We start from the raw sequence: 18,964 nt of genomic DNA on the forward strand, positions 1-18,964 counted from the left end.
CATGTTAACATACAGTTAGCATGTTGACAACTGGATGTCATCATGCTAACGTTCAGCATCCAACCCAGCAAGATGTTGTTGAAAAGACGTTAAAAAGACGACTTAGCCGACGTCTAAACTACGTACGGATTTCGCTGAAAACATCAGATTGTTACAGTAATATGCTAACAGTTATTATTGTTTTATGCGCGTTAACATGCTGATGTTTAGCGTGCTAGCATATCAGGCTTCTTATGTTAGCATGTTGACATGATGCTAGTTGTGGGCTAAAACAAGCTTAATTAAAACAACTAATTCAAAGATTCCTAAATCTATTTGTCTGCCACAAACTGAAGTTTGGGCTGAAAAACCGGCCACAGAAAAGCAACAACGCAGCATAAAATGGAGATTATGTCGATGAGTCTAAACTGTTATTTTTACTCCAATAACAATTTTTTAATATTCATCCTTTCTGACGACTGAATTTAATTAAAATTAGAGTTAAAATTTGGTCAAACTCTAAAAATAAACGTATAAAACTACAATAAATAATCACAAAATATACAATAAATGAACAGCAGCATCGTTAAGTACATTTACTCGAGTACAACTGTGAGGTACTTGTACTTTACCTGAGTATTTCCATTTTCTGCCAGTTTGTACTTTTTACTTCACGACATTTATTTACTTTGCAGATTCAGATTAAACAAAATATTATCAACTAATAGATGATGATGTAAAAGTACAGGTTAAGATACAAAAAGATAAAACTTTATTGATCCTGGGGAGGAGAAGACACCCAGCAGCATATAAACAAGTTAAAGTGAGCTCCACCTCCAGGTGTTCCTGCTCTGAGTCCTTCTTCCAGCTCTGAGCCCCAAAACCGTTTTGTCCGCCCCTGTTTGTCAGAAACCCTCCATCCTCCTCTTCATCAGCTGCAGCTTCATCCTCCAGCAGACACACAGACCGACAGACAGGTGGACGGACAGACAGCCATGGTGGCTGCTGCCTTCACGGACCTCCTCCTCTTCCTCCTCCTCCTCCTCCTCCTCCACCCGCACTGAATCACGGAAAAACCCCAGGATGAAGCGTCTGTCGCTGCTCTGCTCTGAACCGGTGAGTCCGCCGCTAAAAAACCCACATTTCATCCCAGAAAAACACCTGCCCGACGGGGCTCGGTGACGCCGACACACGGAGGCTGTTTTGAGCCGCAGACCTCCGGAGGGGGGGGGGGGCTGAGCTGATCCTGCATCAGCAGCAGACGTGTTACAGGCCGGACAGGACGCGGCTCTTAGTGTCGGTCTCTGATGGACGGATGAAATATGTGCAGGGCTAAAGAAGAAGCCAAGACGCTCTCATGACCAGCATCTAAGATGGACCTGCTTTCATTAACCATCTGGGGGGGGGGTTGATATAAAATCACAGTTTGCTCGCAGCTTGAATTGAAACGCAGGGTCAGTGTGGTTTTCCAGCAGGTACAAGGACATTTACTCAGGTGCTGTCCTTCAGGAAACTGCATCACCTCAGTTTCCAGCTGAAATCTTTCATAGTGACATAATAATAATAATAATAATAATAATAATAATAATAAGAACAAGTCACTTCAGGAGGCGGAACAGCGGGTTCTGGTCCTGGTGTTTTTCCATGAAGAGGTTTAACTCTTCACTGAGAGCAGGCTGGATTTAAAGGAGCCTTAGTTTGCATTAAAGCTCTGTGTGCAGATGAAGAGAGGATTCATGCCTTTAATGTCTCAAAGTGATGCTTGGAAAGATGTAAGCCGTGTTGTGTGTTGGTCCAGGCCTCTGAAAACAACAGTGCGTAGTACAAACAGTACTAGTAGTAATATATGTTGTGTAGCAGCAATCAGATACTGCACTTAAGTACCAATTTAAGTTGCTTTATTTATGTACAGAGCTGATGCAATTAGTCAATAACTCAATCAAATTGACAGAAAAAGAACTGATTTTGAAGATTAAAGCAGAAATGAATCCATCCTCTGGGTTCAAACTGGATCTGTGTGTTTCTGCCTGCTGGTCGGACAAAACGAGGCGACTTTAGGAAACTGTGATGAACATATTTCACTATTTTCTTACATTTAATAGACCGAAAGATTGATTGAATAACTGAGAAAACGCCGTTAGTTGCAGCCCTACTTAAGTATTTTCATTATATATACTTTATACTCTACCACATCAAGGTAACATTTACTTAAGTATTGAGTACTTGTGCTTTAGTGGCGTATTTCAATTTATGCTACATTATACTTCTACTTTACTATACTGTAGATTAGAGGAAAATATTGTAACATTGCAGATTAAGATGTTACAGTAACATGACAAGTTTATATATTATTATATCTACAGTGGTGTGAAAAAGTGTTTACCTTCCTGATTTCTTATTTTTTTGCATGTTTGTCACTTAAATGTTTCAGATCATCAAACAAATTTAAATATTAGTCAAAGATAACACAAGTAAACACAAAACGCAGTTTTTAAATGAAGGTTGTTATTATTAAGGGAAACAAAATCCAAACCTACATGGCCCTGTGTGAAAAAGTGATTGCCCCCAAAGTCTGTAGTAACTTTACCACCACCACATTTTACTGTCGGTGTGATGTTCTTTTTGTGAAATGAGGCGTTACTTTTACGCCAGATGTAACGGGACACACACCTTCTAAAAAGTTCAGCTTTTGTCTCGTCAGTCCGCAGAGTATTTTCCCAAAAGTCCTGGGGATCATCGAGATGTTTTCGAGACGAACCTTAATGTTCTTTTTGCTCAGCAGTGGTTTTCGTCTTGGACTCTGCCATGCCGGCCATTTTTGCCGGTCTCTTTCTTACGGTGGAGTCATGAACACTGACCTTAACTGAGGCGAGTGAGGCCTGCATCCTATTGAGATGCTGTGGCATGACCTTAAAAAGGCAGTTCATGCTCAGAAACCCTTCAATGTGGCTGAATTACAACAATTCTGCAAAGATGAGTGGGCCAAAACTCCTCCACAGCGCTGTAAAAGACTCACTGCAAGTTATCGCATGATTGCAGTTGTTGCTGCTAAGGGTGGAGCAACCAGTTATTAGGTTTAGGGGGCGATCACTTTTTCACACAGGGCCATGTAGGTTTGGATTTTGTTTCCCCTTAATAATAACCTTCATTTAAAAACTGCATTTTGTGTTTACTTGTGTTATCTTTGACTAATATTTAAATTAGTTTGATGATCTGAAACATTTAAGTGACAAACATGCAAAAACATAAGAAATCAGGAAGGGGGCGAACACTTTTTCACACCGCTGTATATTATAGATCAAACTACCCAACAAAGTAGTTAAGTTAGTTTAAATGTGGCTATAATAAAAGAATAATGTTGTAATAAACATAAAAATATATTACAAAAGGGGCGGTTCTACATATTGAGTACTTTCACTGAAGTACAGGATCTGAGAACTTGTAGTTAGTGATGATGTACTGGACTACGTTATTTAAATGAGACGTACACGTGAACCGATTCTCACTGTCGATCCGCATGTCGACGGTCCTTATCAGCCAAACAAGCTATTAGACTTGGTTGTGACGCGTCTTTGCATGTTTCTAATATGTGGCATGAAGTCAGAGCTCCTGTCTCCTGACACCTCGACCTGCGGCTGATGCGTTTAAAGGAAAACCGAAAGACTGAAACTGCAGTTTTTTGTAGTAACTTTACTCTTAAATGTTGTAAATGACAGTGGAGCTCGAAGTTTGGTTGTAAACAGTTCGCTAATGCTTTTTAAAGTAGTTGCAGTTGTTGTGGTCAGAAATATTTAACTGGAGTAAAAGATGAGTGACTGAGTAAGAGTTGTGTTATTGATTATAAGCTCATGTTTGGTGTCAGTTTCACCAAAAACCTCACAGATTTTATTGATTAGTTGAGCTGCAAATAATTATTTTCATCATCGATTAATCTTCTGATTATTTTCTCTATTCATCACGAAATGTTAGAAAATTGTGAAAAATGGGCCTTTAAGCATCCGACATATTTTACTGCATTTTAAAGGAGAATTAATTCACACAAATTAATTCTTGGACACGTTACGTAAAATAAAATTACGTTTTTTTTACAACTTACATACGATGACGTGCAACTTGAGATATTCCGAGAAGCGCTGAATCTAACAATTATTGATGAATCTGTTGATTGTTTGGTTTCATCACCTTTTCCCAAAGTGGCGTCTTCCGATGTTTTGTTTTGTCTGACCAACAGTCGGAAACCCAAAGAGATTCAGTTTACTGATAGTAAAAACGTACATTGGAGAAGCTGGAACCGAAGAGTATTCGACATTTTTCCTTAAAAAAGGATTTAAATGATTGTTGCCAATTAATTTTCTGAGGACTGACTAATTGATTGACTGATTTGATTCCTGTTCTGTAATGAGCTGCCATATTTGGCACTTTCAGAAATCTAATAAATACATTTTGTAACTGGATGTTTCGATGCACACATAAATCCTACAAATAATCCATTAGACATTTTGAATGCAACTATTCATTTTTTAACCCGAGACTAAAAGGGTTAATATTTAACATACTTAATATAACTTATACTCAAAGGCTTTTTCTACTTTTATACATTTTCTTCTTTTAATTGTGCTTTATTTACCTCTTTTGTTTTACATGTGCTCATATTGTTTCTGACCATGAAGTGGGTCTCTGAAATTTAATGTAATTGATTAATCTGTTTTGTGATTATTATTATTATTATTATTATTATTGTTATTATAATAAGAGGATTTTCATCCAAGTCCAGTATAAGTCTGTATGTATATGAGTGTTGGCCTGGATCAGTCAGGATGGATGAGGTTGCTAAGGGGGAAATCCAGCAGAGTAAACACAAAGGCAATGATAAACAGAGAGCTTTTCCCCCATGGGCTTCTTCACATCCTTAATGGGCGACCTCAGAGGAGAGAAGGATCTCCGTAGACACTAAACTGGATCCCTGCGAAGGACTAATGAAATCAACCGGCAGCTCAGGCTGTGATTTAGCTGCTGCTGATGGGTTTGAGCTGTTGGAGGTGGTTATATTTATAAAAAGGCTGGTGTGATCCTCAAAAGGTACATTGTTGTAGTACTGAGAGCAACTAAATCAAAACACGTTTTAAAACAATACTCTGCATTCCTGTCACTGATGTTTCCAGGAGATTAATGAAAATGTGAACTGCAACCACAGGAAGCCTTACGTTTCTTGAGAATTTACATTTCTCCAGATGTGACTTGTGAAGTGGAACTACGTTTTCATTAGACGTTTCCCTTCGTTATTTCGAGTCCTCGACAGCTAGCTGAGGCGTGCTGCTGTTTCTGTGGCTTTCTTAATTAGAAACGATCCCATCAGTCCTGCATATATCTTTATTAGAGCTAAAGGAAAAGCATCCTCACCAGGGTTCTTTTAGCCATTACAGAACTACCTTCCTACCAATCAACCGACTATCCAACAAACCTACCTGCCTACCAACAAAACAACCTACCTACGCACTAACCACCAACCAACCAATCTAACTACCTATCTACCAACATACCTACCAGCTGAGAGAAGGATTGCCCCACCAACCTACCAACCAACAAACCTACCAACCTTTTTTAATACACGTAGTGAAATGTGCCAGAAGTTGGGTGATCATTCCTTTGGAAGCCCAGTATTTATGTTAAATTATGTTTTGACCTATCATTAGGCGCTGCAGTGGGTGTCAGGCTGTGCCGACATAAATCTACTGACACCATCCTCTAACTCTGACCTCTGACCTAACTTAAACTGCCTTTAATTCCTACTCTCACCCAAGCAAAGAGCAGATACTCAGCAGCTTGACTCGGCCTTATATCTTCATTGTATCTGCGTAGGCTAAACTACAGCGGTCGGCCCCACTGGCTTGATGGCAGTTTCATCTGAAGGCCATGGCCCGCTCAGTCGTCCAACCACTAATCTAGTTCCATTAGTCTTACAAACAACCGCTAATTAGCGGCCCCTCTGGTATCAGAAACAGATCTGTCTCACAAAAGAAAAACAATCTACCAACCAAACCTTACATGTTGGAACTATTTCTTGACAAACAGCAGCTGGGTGCAACGACTGTGTGCAGTCTGGTTGTCAGGTTTGGTACCATAGCGCCTGTACAGAGACCACAACCAAAACCTGTCCTCACCAGCTGTACCTGGCAAACCCCACTGCAGCCGCAGACACTGCACAGAAGCACTGGGTGGATGGATACGCTGTTGTTCGTGAAGAAATAGTCCCAGAACATAATTATGCTTAGGGCCCCTGTGAATGTCTGTGATCGTACTAATGATGAATGTGTTTGTTTGTCTCCACAGCTCTTCTCTGGTGCAGCAGTATAGTTATGGTGTATGCCCAGTCATCAAACACAGTTGGTGTCAATCCCTCCCTTTACTCTCCATCTTTCATGTATCAGATGTCATTTAACTACTCTGAGAGGGAAAACTCGACTGTCCTGGCAACCTTACCCACAACTCCCCTCTGCAGCCTCGAGGACTCGTCCTCTGGCCAGCCGAACAGGACCTCTGTCTCCTATGAGCTGACTTCAGGCGAGGTCGCCGTCCTGGGCTTGGTGTTCGGGGTTCTCTGGCTGGTCTCCATCCTGGGAAATGCCCTCGTCTGCCTGGTCATCCACCGGAGCCGACGGACTCAGTCCACCACCAACTACTTTGTGGTGTCTATGGCCTGTGCAGACCTGCTCATGAGCCTGGGTTGCGCCCCCTTCGTCCTCCTGCAGGTCGCCTCGGGACGATGGCCGCTGAGCGCCGCTGCCTGCAAGGCTGTGCGCTACCTGCAGCACCTCTGCCCTGGTGTGCAGGTCTGTGTCCTGCTTTCCATCTCTGTAGACCGCTTCTATACAATCGTCTACCCCCTCAGCTTCAAGGTGTCCAGAGAGAAGGCGAAGAAGATGATCCTGGCCTCGTGGCTGTTTGATGCAGCCTTCGTGACACCCTGCCTCTTCTTCTATGGATCCACATCTACAGGCAGCAGCCATTGTGACTTTTTCCTTCCAGACAGCTGGGGTAGTATAGCCTACGCCGCAGTTCACCTCCTGTTCGGTTTTTTGGTCCCAGTGGCGCTGATCGTGTCATTCTACCAGCGGGTGGTCCGCTACATCTGGAGGATCAGTGCTGATGGACACACGGTGCGCCGGACAATGAACATCGTCCCACGGACTAAAGTCAAGACCATCAAGATGTTCCTCATGCTCAATTCAGTTTTCTTCCTCACTTGGACGCCCTTCTACATCGCCCAGCTGTGGCACCCGAGGGAGTCTGATGGACCCAGTAGGCAGGGGCTGCTGTTCTTCACGGCCATCGCCTGGGTTTCCTTCAGCTCCACAGCGTCCAAGCCAACCCTGTACTCTGTCTTCAATGCAAACTTCAGAAGGGGCATGAGGGAGACCTTCTGCATGTCATCCATGAAATGCTACCGCAGTAATGCGTACACCATCACGGCAAGCTCTCGGATGGCCAAAAGGAACTATATTGGGGTGGTGGACATCCCAGTGCAAGCAAAGACGGTCACCAAGGACTCAGTTTATGATACATTTGACCGAGAAGCAAAGGAAAAGAAGGTAGCCTGGCCCACTAATGCCAACCCTCCAAATACTTTTGTCTAAGTGAGTTTGGACGGTTTTGAACCTGTGAACATACAAAAATGAACTAGTCTCAAACTTTATTCTTCAACAGCACAACGTCAGTGTTGGCAGGTGAGCTCGCTAGGGACTAGCATGCTAGCCCTGTATTCAACTAAGACAAAAACTCACAGAATGTGTTATGTTTGTATAAAGGGCTTTTTTTCCTGATGTAACACACCTTCTGGCAGCCATATTGGAGGTTCTCAACAGCTGTGAACAGCTAGCTGTTTTTATACTTCAGATTTTAATCATAATTTATTTCTGTGCTGTGTTTTGATGGATTGCTTTGTCATTGATGCATCAGATTTTGTGTTTTGATAATGTCAGCTTGTTAGCTAGCTAACAGTCTGTGGCCATCTATCAGTGACCTGTTGTAAATGAATCTGATTTGCTGCAGTAATGTATGTGGTAGAAACTGACATTAGTAGTGGCTACTAGCCGTATGTTGACATTGACATTATCTGCTTTGCTACATTAAGAGTAATGGTGAGTTGGCTAGCTAACAAAGCCCTTAATCTATAGTTTGTCAAGGTTAACTGAGCTGACTCATCTCAAAGTAAAACAGTGTTGTCTAATTAAGAGTAATGGAGACTGCGGAGTTGCAAAGTGGGAGGAGGTAGTTTTCAGGGTTTCAGAAGTAAAAGTCACTGTAATTTTTTACAAAGACAATGTCAGGTGAGTGTTTCCAAGGCTAAAAACAACAAAACAACTGTGTTAGAAAATATCTGGTTCTTTGATAAAAAGTCAAATGAAGATTGTTGTGTGTTCTGCTAACAGAGAGCTGAAGATAAAGATTGTAGCTAAAGCTAATTATACTTTGTAGAAATCTGATAAAACATTCAACAGTTTAAATCAATTCAATTTCAAATTCTGGATCAGTTTTGGATGAATTCGGCAACTACATATATGGCTAAAACATGATTCAGCAAACCCTGCAATATATTCAATGACAACAGTTTTTTTTACCTCCAGTGCGTACTTTTCAAAATTCTTACTTACTACAATATCTGCGCAAGGGTAGGAAAACATTGTGGTTATGGGAAATAAACTATGGTTAAAGTATGGTTAGGATTAGGCAACTAAAACACTTGGTTAAAGTTTAGGGAAGATTGGGGTTTATAAAAAAGCAAACATGAATTGATGGTCTGTGACAGGACGTGAACTCTGGTCTCCTGTCAGACACCCACCATCTTGATCCCCAGTACTACTACTTACTTAATATTGGCATTGGACGTAAATTGTGAGGTCCAATATGGACGTAATTTCTTGAGTAATGGGCTGGAAGCAAAGTTGAAAATACCTCCCACCTTGCAACTCAATAGACAGCAGAAGTCCTGCAGCTAGATGCTGCTGAATACTGTATTTTTCCAGAAGTTTTCTTTCATTTCATGAAAAGCTGAATGACAGCTGTTTTTGAAACTAATTGCTCTTTAACATATCCATCAAATTAAATAGGTATCTATCTGCAAATAGATCATGCAGTTGATGAATTATGCTTCGACTTATATCTAATTTTTCTCCCCCTGCGCTGTAAGGACTTCTCGACTGTGTTGGCTTAAAAGTTCTAAGTTCATTCTTGACCTTGGAAACAGTAGCTGATAAAAAAAATAAATAATTTCCCCGTAAAAAAGGTCAATTTATTAATTATTTATTTAGTATTTATGCTGTTTCCAAGTATTTGTTGTTTTTGAACCTATGCTTCTAAGCCAACATGGACTGTAGGAGTCCTTACAGTGCTCAGAGCATAGCTAGCTAGCTAGCTCGCTCGCTATGTAAATGCTAGCCACATTTATGACAAAATAGCAACAGAAAAATGGCCAAAAAGTTAAATCTTTGTTAGAAATGTATTGATAAGGGTTCTCATCAAGTAAATAGACCATTTATAGGGAGCCTTGAAGTCTTGAATGTTTTTTAATCTTGTGTGCACACGATTAAAAAATATTAAAATTTGGGACTTTGGGGCTCAGTACACGTAAGTTAGCATACTCCAGTACAAAGTTTCAGCTAACAATGAAAGAAAACAGCTTTGCAAAAATACATTGTGAAACAGGCTGATCGATCAGAAGCTAGCCCGAAAGTGTGGTGGGATTTTGGCTCTTTGCAGACGACAGATGACTGTCAGAGTAAAACAAACTTGGTCAAATTATTAACTCTCACGTTTCACTACACCACAACAAGCTTGGCCTTTTTCTAGTTTTAACAGACATGGTCGCTGGGAGATTTTGACACAAAACCTCTACATATACACCGGACCACCAGCTGAACCTCAAACACATGTAGATAATAATTAATAAGTATATTAGTTTAAAGGATTTCTCAGGTAGTGCAGTCTGCAGTCAGTGGCCTACCCTTATTTTACAAATGCTGACAATGAAAAAAGACTTAGGAGAGAATTAATTTGTAATATTTGTCACACATGAAGTTATATTCACTAAACTAGGGATTAAAGACTCTGGTGCTGCGGTGCCAGTATCTTTCAGAGCTCCAATAACTTTGTCTGGAGAACTGTACGCTCTTTGCTATGATCAAAATAGAGATAAATGAATCCATAAATACTCACCTAGCATTTATGATACTCTCTACTATAGTAGAGTTACGGACATTTATAAAACTCTGCTATGGTAGGAATTCCACGTGGTTTTAGATTCACCAATTTTAGATGAAATTTACGAGCATTTATGAAACTCTACTGGGGAGTTATTCTTCTTTTCCATGTGGTTTCAGATTTGTCCCCAAATTAAAAGTATCTTGAGAAATGTTGCAGCTTCAGGTTTTCGAAATCCTTCTTCATGTTTTCTTATTTATTCATCACAGTTTTGTCACAGTGTACGTGTTAACGTGCTTTACACTAGATACTATAGAGTCCTAATTGTTTAATTACTCAGCTATATACTTTTGAATGTTAATAGCATGCTAACATACTAACATGGACATACTATGTTAACTGCTCACAGTATGCACATACTAACATTAGCATATGCTAACATGCTAAACATTGCATGCTTAATGTCAGTATGGTTTCTGCTTCCCAAGGACTCACAACACTCATCAGGTACTTTGTCTGTACATGATCAGTTTGGGCTCCAAACGTTTTACTTTTCCAAATGTAATAAAGTAGAATTGTAAAGTGGTGCAGTTCACAGCGTTCGGAGTCCTTGAGAAGCTGAAAATCGGTTACAGTTGTTTGAACTCCTGGACAAGAAACGTGTGTCTTTTGCACATTAATGTCAGTATGTTGACATGCTAGCACTGAGACCAAACCACAGCTGAGGCTGATGACAGTTGGGCCAAATCTGTAGAGATTTTTTTTAAAATGGCCGCCGTACTGAAGATAAACCATTTAGATTTAGGGAACATGAACTTTCCTCTGCCGCCACCCGGGGGAAAGATCTAAGAATAGAAAAGCTGTTTGTCCGGTTTTGTTTTGTGGTGAGCAATAAACAGACATTTAGTCTTGTTACATTATTTTAAAGAAAGTGGAGGAGGTACAGTTTTCCAGACATCAGATTAATGTGACTCCACACAGAAGCTGCTGCTGCACCAGAGTCTGATCCACCTGTCCAAAGATGATTCTCACCTGTCTCAGCTAACACTTTACCTGCTTGTAAAAAAAAAAAACACATCGACATCGTGTGATGAAACGTCTTTGAATCTTTCTGTAAACTGTCAGCTATACTGTGATTTGAAGGTCCATGCTTTATCCTTAAAATGAATTCAGTTATAACATGAGATGCATATACATTACCAATGTTTTGAAGTGTGTCAAGATAATGTGCTATGTACAAATAAATTATTCTTTTATCATTTTAAATAAATTTAGAAAATCAGCAAAAAGCAAAGACACAAATGGTCTCAATGTATTTTCTGTTTTATACATTTCTGTTTCTCCTTTTTTTTAAACTATTTTTACCTGAATCTGGACTGTATTTCCAATTCAGTGTGCACAAAGATGGGGCTTATTATTAATGTGCTTTCTGCAAGTTTCGTTAAGTTTAATTTAAAAGTCTTGAGGATCCTTTTGAGTCCTGTTAGAATTAAATACAAAACTACCGTCACATGTGAAATTAAACTTTTGGCCACTAGAGGGAAATAAGTGACAGAAACACAGCTCTGATATTCGATCAGCTCATCAATGCATCCAGCAAACACAGAGCAGCGTTATCATCCAGCTGGAGTTTTGATCCATTTTCAGACTTTCACGGTGCAGCTGGTAACTAAATCATCTCAATATACACCAGGAGCTGTATTCACAAAACATCTGCAGGCTAAAAGCAGCTGCTCGCTGTCCGAGTCAGGAGAAACTCCTGAACTAACACACACCTTACAGTCCGAGCGCCAGGACTCGTCAGGACTTGGCCCGAGTGTAATTCACTAAGTATTTTAACTCAGCAGCTCGTCCGTCTGAGAGAAGTTGGAGGTCCAGAGGATCCGGCTGTCGGCTGTCTGACAGAATTATTACTGAAACCAAAATGATTAGTTTGACATTAAGTGCACAACAGCAGCAACTGAATTAAATAAACACAGCTGGATTTCCAGCTGAAATCAGTGCTACATGCAGAAATACTCTAAAGTCTGAAGGTTTGCTCGGGCAGCATTATAATCTGGATAACTCCACACACGAAGAGCTCAGTTTAACCTGAAGCTCAGATACAGCGACCTCTAGTGGATTTCTACAGGACACAGCAGCACACGGGACTCTTACATCAGTCAAACACACTTTTATTGTCTTTGACAAAAGAGTTCAGACACATATTGTTGCAAAGCCTTGAACTAGTATCATCTAACAAAGTGCTTCTGCCAAATTTAAGAAAGTGCACACATTCTCATGAGGAACTGAATCACCTCACCGACAAAAAAAAAAAAATACAAAGAGCAACAACATTTGTAAGGAACAACAAACAGTAAACAGAACTCAATAACGAGAAGCTGTGGGCAGCGAACCTGCTCATCGTTCTGTATAATTTATCATCACAATCATTTCACTCTCAAAAAGCAGAAGCTTTCGCCTCCAACGAGAACGAGAGGGAAGTCCAACTCGTTCTGCTGAAACAGAACAAAACACAAACACAAATCACGCTTCCTCTGAGCCGATATAGAAAATACAAATACAAAAACGTATCCCGCATACAGACTTATCAACATCACTGTACATTTTGATTCCTCGTCCTCTTTACGTCGACGCTACAGCAGGAAGGCCATCTCACTGTTTGGACATAGTTAGTCACATTTAAAAAAATATAGCCTACTGTAGAACCACAATGTGATTTATACTTCTAACAGCGTATAAATACACCGCGAAGGGCAGCAACAGACAGAAAACACGTTTTCTCCAGAGCAAACTAAACCCAGAAACATGAACAACACACCAGTTTCAAACAGGATTCATTCACCAAATGTTTTTACGTGTCCGCCTCCATCAGATCATGGCGCTCTTACACAGTCAGTCAGTCATGTGACTCATAAATCACAATAAATACTAAGTATACAAACCGTCGTCTGCATAGAAACAGCTGGGCAGGCGACGTATTTCAGAAGCAGTTTGTTATTTTCGTTGAAATTCTCTTTACATGCGACAGCAATCAATAAATCAAACGATCTGAATTATTGTTTTTATTTTTGTGTCGTATCTGTGGCTGTCGCAGGCCTGTCTGTCTGTCTGTCTCTGTCTCTCTCTGTCTCCCTCTCTCTGTCTGTCTCCCTGCCTGTCTGTCTCTCTGTCTCTCTCTGTCTGTCTGTCTCTCTCTGTCTGTCTGTCTGTCTCTCTCTGTCTGTCTGTCTGTCTGTCTGTCTCTCTGTCTGTCTGTCTCTCTCTCTCTGTCTCTCTGTCTGTCTGTCTCTCTCTGTCTGTCTGTCTCCCTCTGTCTCTCTCTCTGCCTGTCTCTCTGCCTGTCTCTCTGCCTGTCCCTGTTTCCTGCTCCTCTCTCAGGCTGAAACTGCCCGATTTAGAAATCCTTCAGAGGCATTCTGGATTTGTAAAAACTCTAAGAAGATGACAGTGATGATTTATAAACTAAATCTTTATAAATCACATGACTGATTATACGACTGACTGTATATAAAGAAGCGGTCTCGGACCCGTGATGCGGGACAGACAGTTAAAAAGGTTGGTTGAAGAAAGCGTGCTGAACTGGGGGAGAAATGAGCAACAAGTTTTAATTTTTAAGCTTAAACTGGTCTGAAAACATCAAAATGAAATTTTTAGGAATGACGTACATAAATGCAGCTTCATGTGTATCTGTGAAACAAAACTGTTAATGATTAGATATTAGAATAACTGGGACGTGTAGAAAATAAAAAGGCGGAGCCTGTAACTTCACGCACGTTCCTGCGAGTCACTTCAACTCATCTACAGGTTAGTTCGTGTTGCTTGTAGATGATCGACAGCAGCGGTTTCACTCCAAAGCCTTCGTCAGTCTCTGTCCTCCGTCACAGTCGGAGGTTCAGATTAGCGGATTAGCTCTGACCGTTGCTGCTGATGTTGTTCTTGCTGTTCTTGGACGACTTGGTGCTGCTGCCACCTTGAGGCATTTTCTGGTCGTCTCCGGTCAGCAGAGCTTTAATCTCTGAGGGGATCTTCCCCTGATCCATGGCCGAACACCACTGCTTGTACTGGAGGAGAAAAACAACAAAGACGGGGGTTTAAACTATCACCTGCTTGCACAAACCGCGATTACGGAGCGAAACTACAGCTGAACAGACCTTTTTCACAGCTGATTAACTCTGAGCAGGCTCGAGTCTGTGCCACGCTGGAAAAAAGACTAAATGAAGTTACTCAGAACAGTCAGTAAACACAGAGTAGAGCTGTTGATGGACATTATTCTCCCACAATGCAACGCACGAGGGAAATGGAGGAGCTGCTCACAGCTGGAAACGAATGAAATTAATGGCGGATGTTGGTGAAACGGCTCCGGGAACAAAAACAAAAAATGACTAAAACGTTCTTGGAAAAACATCTTGGTGTCGGAGACTTTCTAGAGTCTGTTACTTCCTGTTAGCATTCAATGACTCAGTATGTTAATTTGAACTTGACAGGTAGTGTGTAGTACATATTGCACATAATTAGTGTGTTGTATGAACTGGGACACGGGGGAGACGTGTCAAACACAGGCGTCACTAACGCCATTATTAACTGCTGAGCATCTGCTCGACAGGTCAACATGTCTGCTGTGAAAAAGGTCTGAGAGTCCGATGCTGAAACCGCAGCCGCTCTCGGGCTGCTGAGAGATCAAGGTTCAGGTTAGCAGGATTTATTCAGGAAGCTAAATTACATTTAAAGTAAAAGATTGACAGAATCTGCTCATCGAGCAAACAGGACAAGTCCTAACTAATGAGAAACGTTTCAGTACAAATCGTTACTAGTTTATTGTCACCCAGTAATAAAAATCCAACATATTTATAGCAGGTTAACAGGAGAACTTTAGGCTTCATGAAGCCGGCTCACTTTAACCTGCAGCTGACCTGAGATCAGAAGATCAAAACCTGTACACAGCTGGTCTCCTGACCAATCAGATCACTGAAACAGTGAATCTTGACATGGACAGAAGTTCACAATAAAGTGACCAGCAGAATCTTTTAATCACCCGTGAGAATTTAATCCACAAAGGGGGACGGTTGGTGTGACAGTCTCTGTGAAGCTGTGTTTTCAGCAGAAACCTGGACCGCGTGCACCACCAGAAACCAGCATTCAGACTCTCTAATCTGTTTCTTACCTTAGTGACACGCTGGAGGTTTGAATTCACCCAAACTGCAGTAAATGTGTCGCCCGCAGCGCTTAAAACTCCACACATCAGGAAAAGGATGGAGAAAACTCAGTAAACCTGATCCAACGGGCTCCAGATCTCGCACTCTGAGCTTTGGTGGGCAGGAAGCCCGCCGCCGTACGACGTGCGAACCAACGCTGGCGTGACGTTTTCAAAAGTAACATGAAGTAAAACAAACGAGAAATAAGCTGCCAGCGAGACGGGCTGAGCTTGAACCAGCTTTCTTTCCTGAGCAGGCCCGAGTTTGTTCGGAGGAAACTGAAATGCTTGGAAGCCCTGCGCATGTGATTTATTACGTCTACATCGTAGACTCACAGGTTGATCTACGGTAAGTTATTAGACCTGTTGAGTCTATTTTGTGCTATTTATTTTACAATCTAATAAAATGTCCACTGGTTTTGTTTTGTAGCATTTTTCTTACTTTGTTTTGTATCGTTGGTCATTTTTGTCTTTTCCTTGTGTGAAATGTGTGTTTCTGTGTTTGAAATATCAAAGTTCGAGTCTAAATTCAAGCTTGATAACTTTATTTTTGAGACTAATAACTAATAAGTGGAAATGCAGCCAAAGGGCCAAAACGTTCATACGCTCAGATTTGATCTTAACTGCTGCATATGAACATGTGTCAGGTTCATCAATGTTTTCTTCTTTCCAAAACGTTTGTAGGCAAGAATCCAATTTAAGAACAACCCTGATTCACAAAGGTTTGTAATCAGTAAAAGTTTTCTCCCCCCCCACATTTAAGAGAAGACTCCGGGTTTATTTGAGCAAGTAAAAACATTAAAATTTGAGTCTAATGAGTCTAATGTCAAGCGTTTGTAAATCAAAGTGTTTAAAAATCTGTATATTCCTCCTACTACTGGCTACATGATGTTTCTTTACCATCTCCAGCTCCTCCCGCAGGGCGCAGATGGCTCTCTCCTTACTGGAAACCAGTTCCTCCAGGTACTGGTATCTCAGCTTCTTCCTCGCTCTGCACTCTCTCGCGCTCTGACGGCTTCGCTCCAGTTTGGCCTTCAGGTCGATCTTCGCAGGTTTGCGGCCGCGTTTGCCCGGTTTCTTCACTTTACCAGCCACCATCTGACAACAAAGACAATACGGCGTTATTTATCTAGAATTACAGCATTCATTGTGATTAATTCAATATAATGTTTATTGGGTCTATTACATCCATCTTGATCAAAACATAGAGGGTAGGAATAAACACGTCTTCCACACTCTCATTACCCCCCGTTTCAACTTCGTCCCATCTTCCTCCAACTGTCCCACCTCCATCCATCACCCCTGTTCAGTCTACCTGCTCTACCCTCCTAATATCGCAGTTTCCTCGTGACAATAACAAACAGAAATATGAGTATAACGGCTGATCAGGAACACGAGGTGCAAAGTAGTGGAAGGCAGTCTGTTCAGTATTTACCCAGAGGGGTAACGAGAGTTAAACAGGCCTGAGATCTGCCGTCTACCATGTTTATCTTCAGCTGTATGTTGTAGTATATTGTTGTAGGTAAGGTGTCATTTTGGAGGATGTAGTTTGTGGTGTCGTTGAACTGTACTGTATTACAGGTGTTTCTGTTATTTAGCCTGCCCTCATTGATGTAAATGGGGTAGCAGAAACACCTGTCAGTGTAAAGCAATACAATTCACCAACACCACAAACTACAGGCAACAAAACCTCTACATAATGATCTTCACTCAGGGAGGATTTACTACAGGACTGTTGTGTTAGACTGCATTAGTTTTAGCTAGTGTACCTGATAAACTGGCAGCTGAGTGTATAATGAAAGTCCTGAGGACAACTAGCAGCTAGCTAGCCTACATGCCGGACTCCTTCACGGTAAAGAGGGCATTAAGCAGCAGCTGCCAATATAATCAAAAAACTACAAACGAGCCACACAATAAACAAAAAGGGTGAGGAGGGGCAGCAGAAACAAACAGACAAACAAACGGGGTACAGTAACACTATGAGTCAGCTATATCACTGTACAAAACCATAACTTATATAATATTCTTCTCTAGATATGAGCAGTTAGTCTGTGTACAGAAGTACCACAACGGAACTGTAAAGTATTAAGCACATTTAGCATCACAGTTAAATTTTATCGGCCTACAAGAAGGACTTTAAGCAAACTATTCTAGCTAACGTTAAGCTAGCTGACAGCCATACAACGTTACGATAGCTGCTGTACAAGCTAGCCTAATCACACAGTTAGCTAGCTAACGTGCACGTTAGCCACCACAGCTAGCTTCACAAGCTAAACTGTTAACGTGAAGGAAGTTAACTTCACAACCAGCATCGAAACCGACGTGGCTGTAACCTAATGTTGGTTAAAGATAAACTGTAAGTTATCTGTCGTTAAACCACAAAGCAGCCGTTAGCCTCTCACCTTGTTATCATCCATTTTGGTTAACGCTAGCGTGCTGGCAGCTAGCTCGCGTTAGCTGCAGTCAGCTAATAGCTTAGTTACAGGTAAAACTGCGAGATAAAAACTGTTGATGAGACAAACTTAAAGTCAGTCCGCGTTAACAGGATTTACACAAAGCTAACCGAGAGCGTGATGTTGTTGTTGTTGTTGTATTTCTGTTTCCATCGTGTTTCCTGTTGACGTAACGCGTTTACGTCAGCTGTGCTCGCGATATTTGTTTCTTTTTTCCAATAAAGCTTTATTGAATTAAATGTACAATCCTGAAAATAATAATTAATCATAAATGAATACAAAATAAAACAACAGAGCAAAATTAGATAAAAACATTAAAAAGCAATAAACTGATTTACAGTCTTTACAGCTTTCTTGTTATCTCTTATCTGAAACTTAGCTAAGAGACTGATGATGTATACTTGTTTTTAAAATGTTTCTGTTTTAATTTATGAACCCAAACAGTATAAATTCATAAAATAAGGCACCTCCTAAATGATCAGTAATAAACATGGAAACACCTTGCGGCAATCGCCTTCTCCTGCTGAATATTACTGAAAAACTCTTCATTTTGGATTAAAAAAACAGACAGCTTTATTGTAATCTGCAAGATGTAAAACAAGTTGTAAGGGAGGAAATAAAAGTGGAAATGTTTGGCCAAATATTCACTTTATACCTGTTTTCATTTTTTAAAATGACTTATTTCATTTCAAGAAAGCACTGAGAGCATAAAATCCAAAGAAGCCCACAATGTTGATCAGAAATGACTTGTTTTAATGCCGATTAGACCTCAGTCTTTTATTTTTTTAATTCCAAATTATATATTTTGGAGGGGATTCGAGTTTTGCCATGTTGCTACATTTCTGGCAAATGTAATGCTGCAGCTATAAAAAGCTGTATAATAGAGGTTTATTTGAAATGATGCCACAGTAACATAAAAAAAGACATCAGTTTCACTATATAGAGGCCGAAACCTTTTTTTTGTCTTCGCCACCGTGGAACCAGTGGTAACCACTTTCAGAGGAAAATGGCCACTGTTAAAGAAGGTAACATGTTAGAAAAACCTAAAATTATCTTTATAATATGCAGCCAAAAGACACCAACTTAGTATATTTATCATATATGAAAACAAAGCAACCATTGTTTTACAAATGGTGTCCCC

At 40.7% G+C, this 18,964-nt stretch overlaps 2 protein-coding genes across 3 annotated transcripts; one reads left to right on the top strand and one right to left on the bottom strand.

The window, feature by feature from the left end:
• Positions 1-959: 959 nt before the first annotated feature.
• On the top strand, positions 960-11,474 carry gpr19 (G protein-coupled receptor 19). 2 transcript variants are annotated; one of them, XM_044186567.1, is made up of 2 exons: positions 960-1,095; positions 6,310-11,474. In XM_044186567.1, the coding sequence occupies exon 2, from the start codon at positions 6,336-6,338 to the stop codon at positions 7,611-7,613; it is 1,278 nt and encodes a 425-aa protein (XP_044042502.1). In that variant the 5' UTR covers positions 960-1,095; positions 6,310-6,335; the 3' UTR covers positions 7,614-11,474. The 2 variants fall into 2 exon arrangements, with proteins under 2 accessions (XP_044042502.1, XP_044042503.1); XM_044186568.1 differs by having other exon boundaries at positions 968-1,095; positions 6,408-11,474.
• An 860-nt stretch (positions 11,475-12,334) lies between these two features.
• Positions 12,335-18,017, bottom strand: crebl2 (cAMP responsive element binding protein-like 2). Its single transcript, XM_044186572.1, has 3 exons — positions 17,773-18,017; positions 16,271-16,468; positions 12,335-14,240 (listed from the first exon to the last, which is right to left on the bottom strand). The coding sequence occupies exons 1-3, from the start codon at positions 17,785-17,787 to the stop codon at positions 14,085-14,087; spliced, it is 369 nt and encodes a 122-aa protein (XP_044042507.1). The 5' UTR covers positions 17,788-18,017; the 3' UTR covers positions 12,335-14,084.
• Between the last annotated feature and the right edge of the window lie 947 nt (positions 18,018-18,964).

Source organism: Siniperca chuatsi, linkage group LG23, assembly GCF_020085105.1.
Source record: "Siniperca chuatsi isolate FFG_IHB_CAS linkage group LG23, ASM2008510v1, whole genome shotgun sequence".
Lineage (NCBI taxonomy): Eukaryota > Metazoa > Chordata > Actinopteri > Centrarchiformes > Sinipercidae > Siniperca > Siniperca chuatsi.

Excerpts from the sequence above, each read along its gene's own strand:
- gpr19 (XM_044186567.1), top strand. The coding sequence starts at position 6,336 with ATGGTGTATGCCCAGTCATCAAACACAGTTGGTGTCAATCCCTCCCTT.
- crebl2 (XM_044186572.1), bottom strand. Across the intron at positions 14,241-16,270 it reads TGCGGGAGGAGCTGGAGATG|TACAAGCAGTGGTGTTCGGC; the intron begins GTAAAGAAACAT and ends TTTCTCCTCCAG.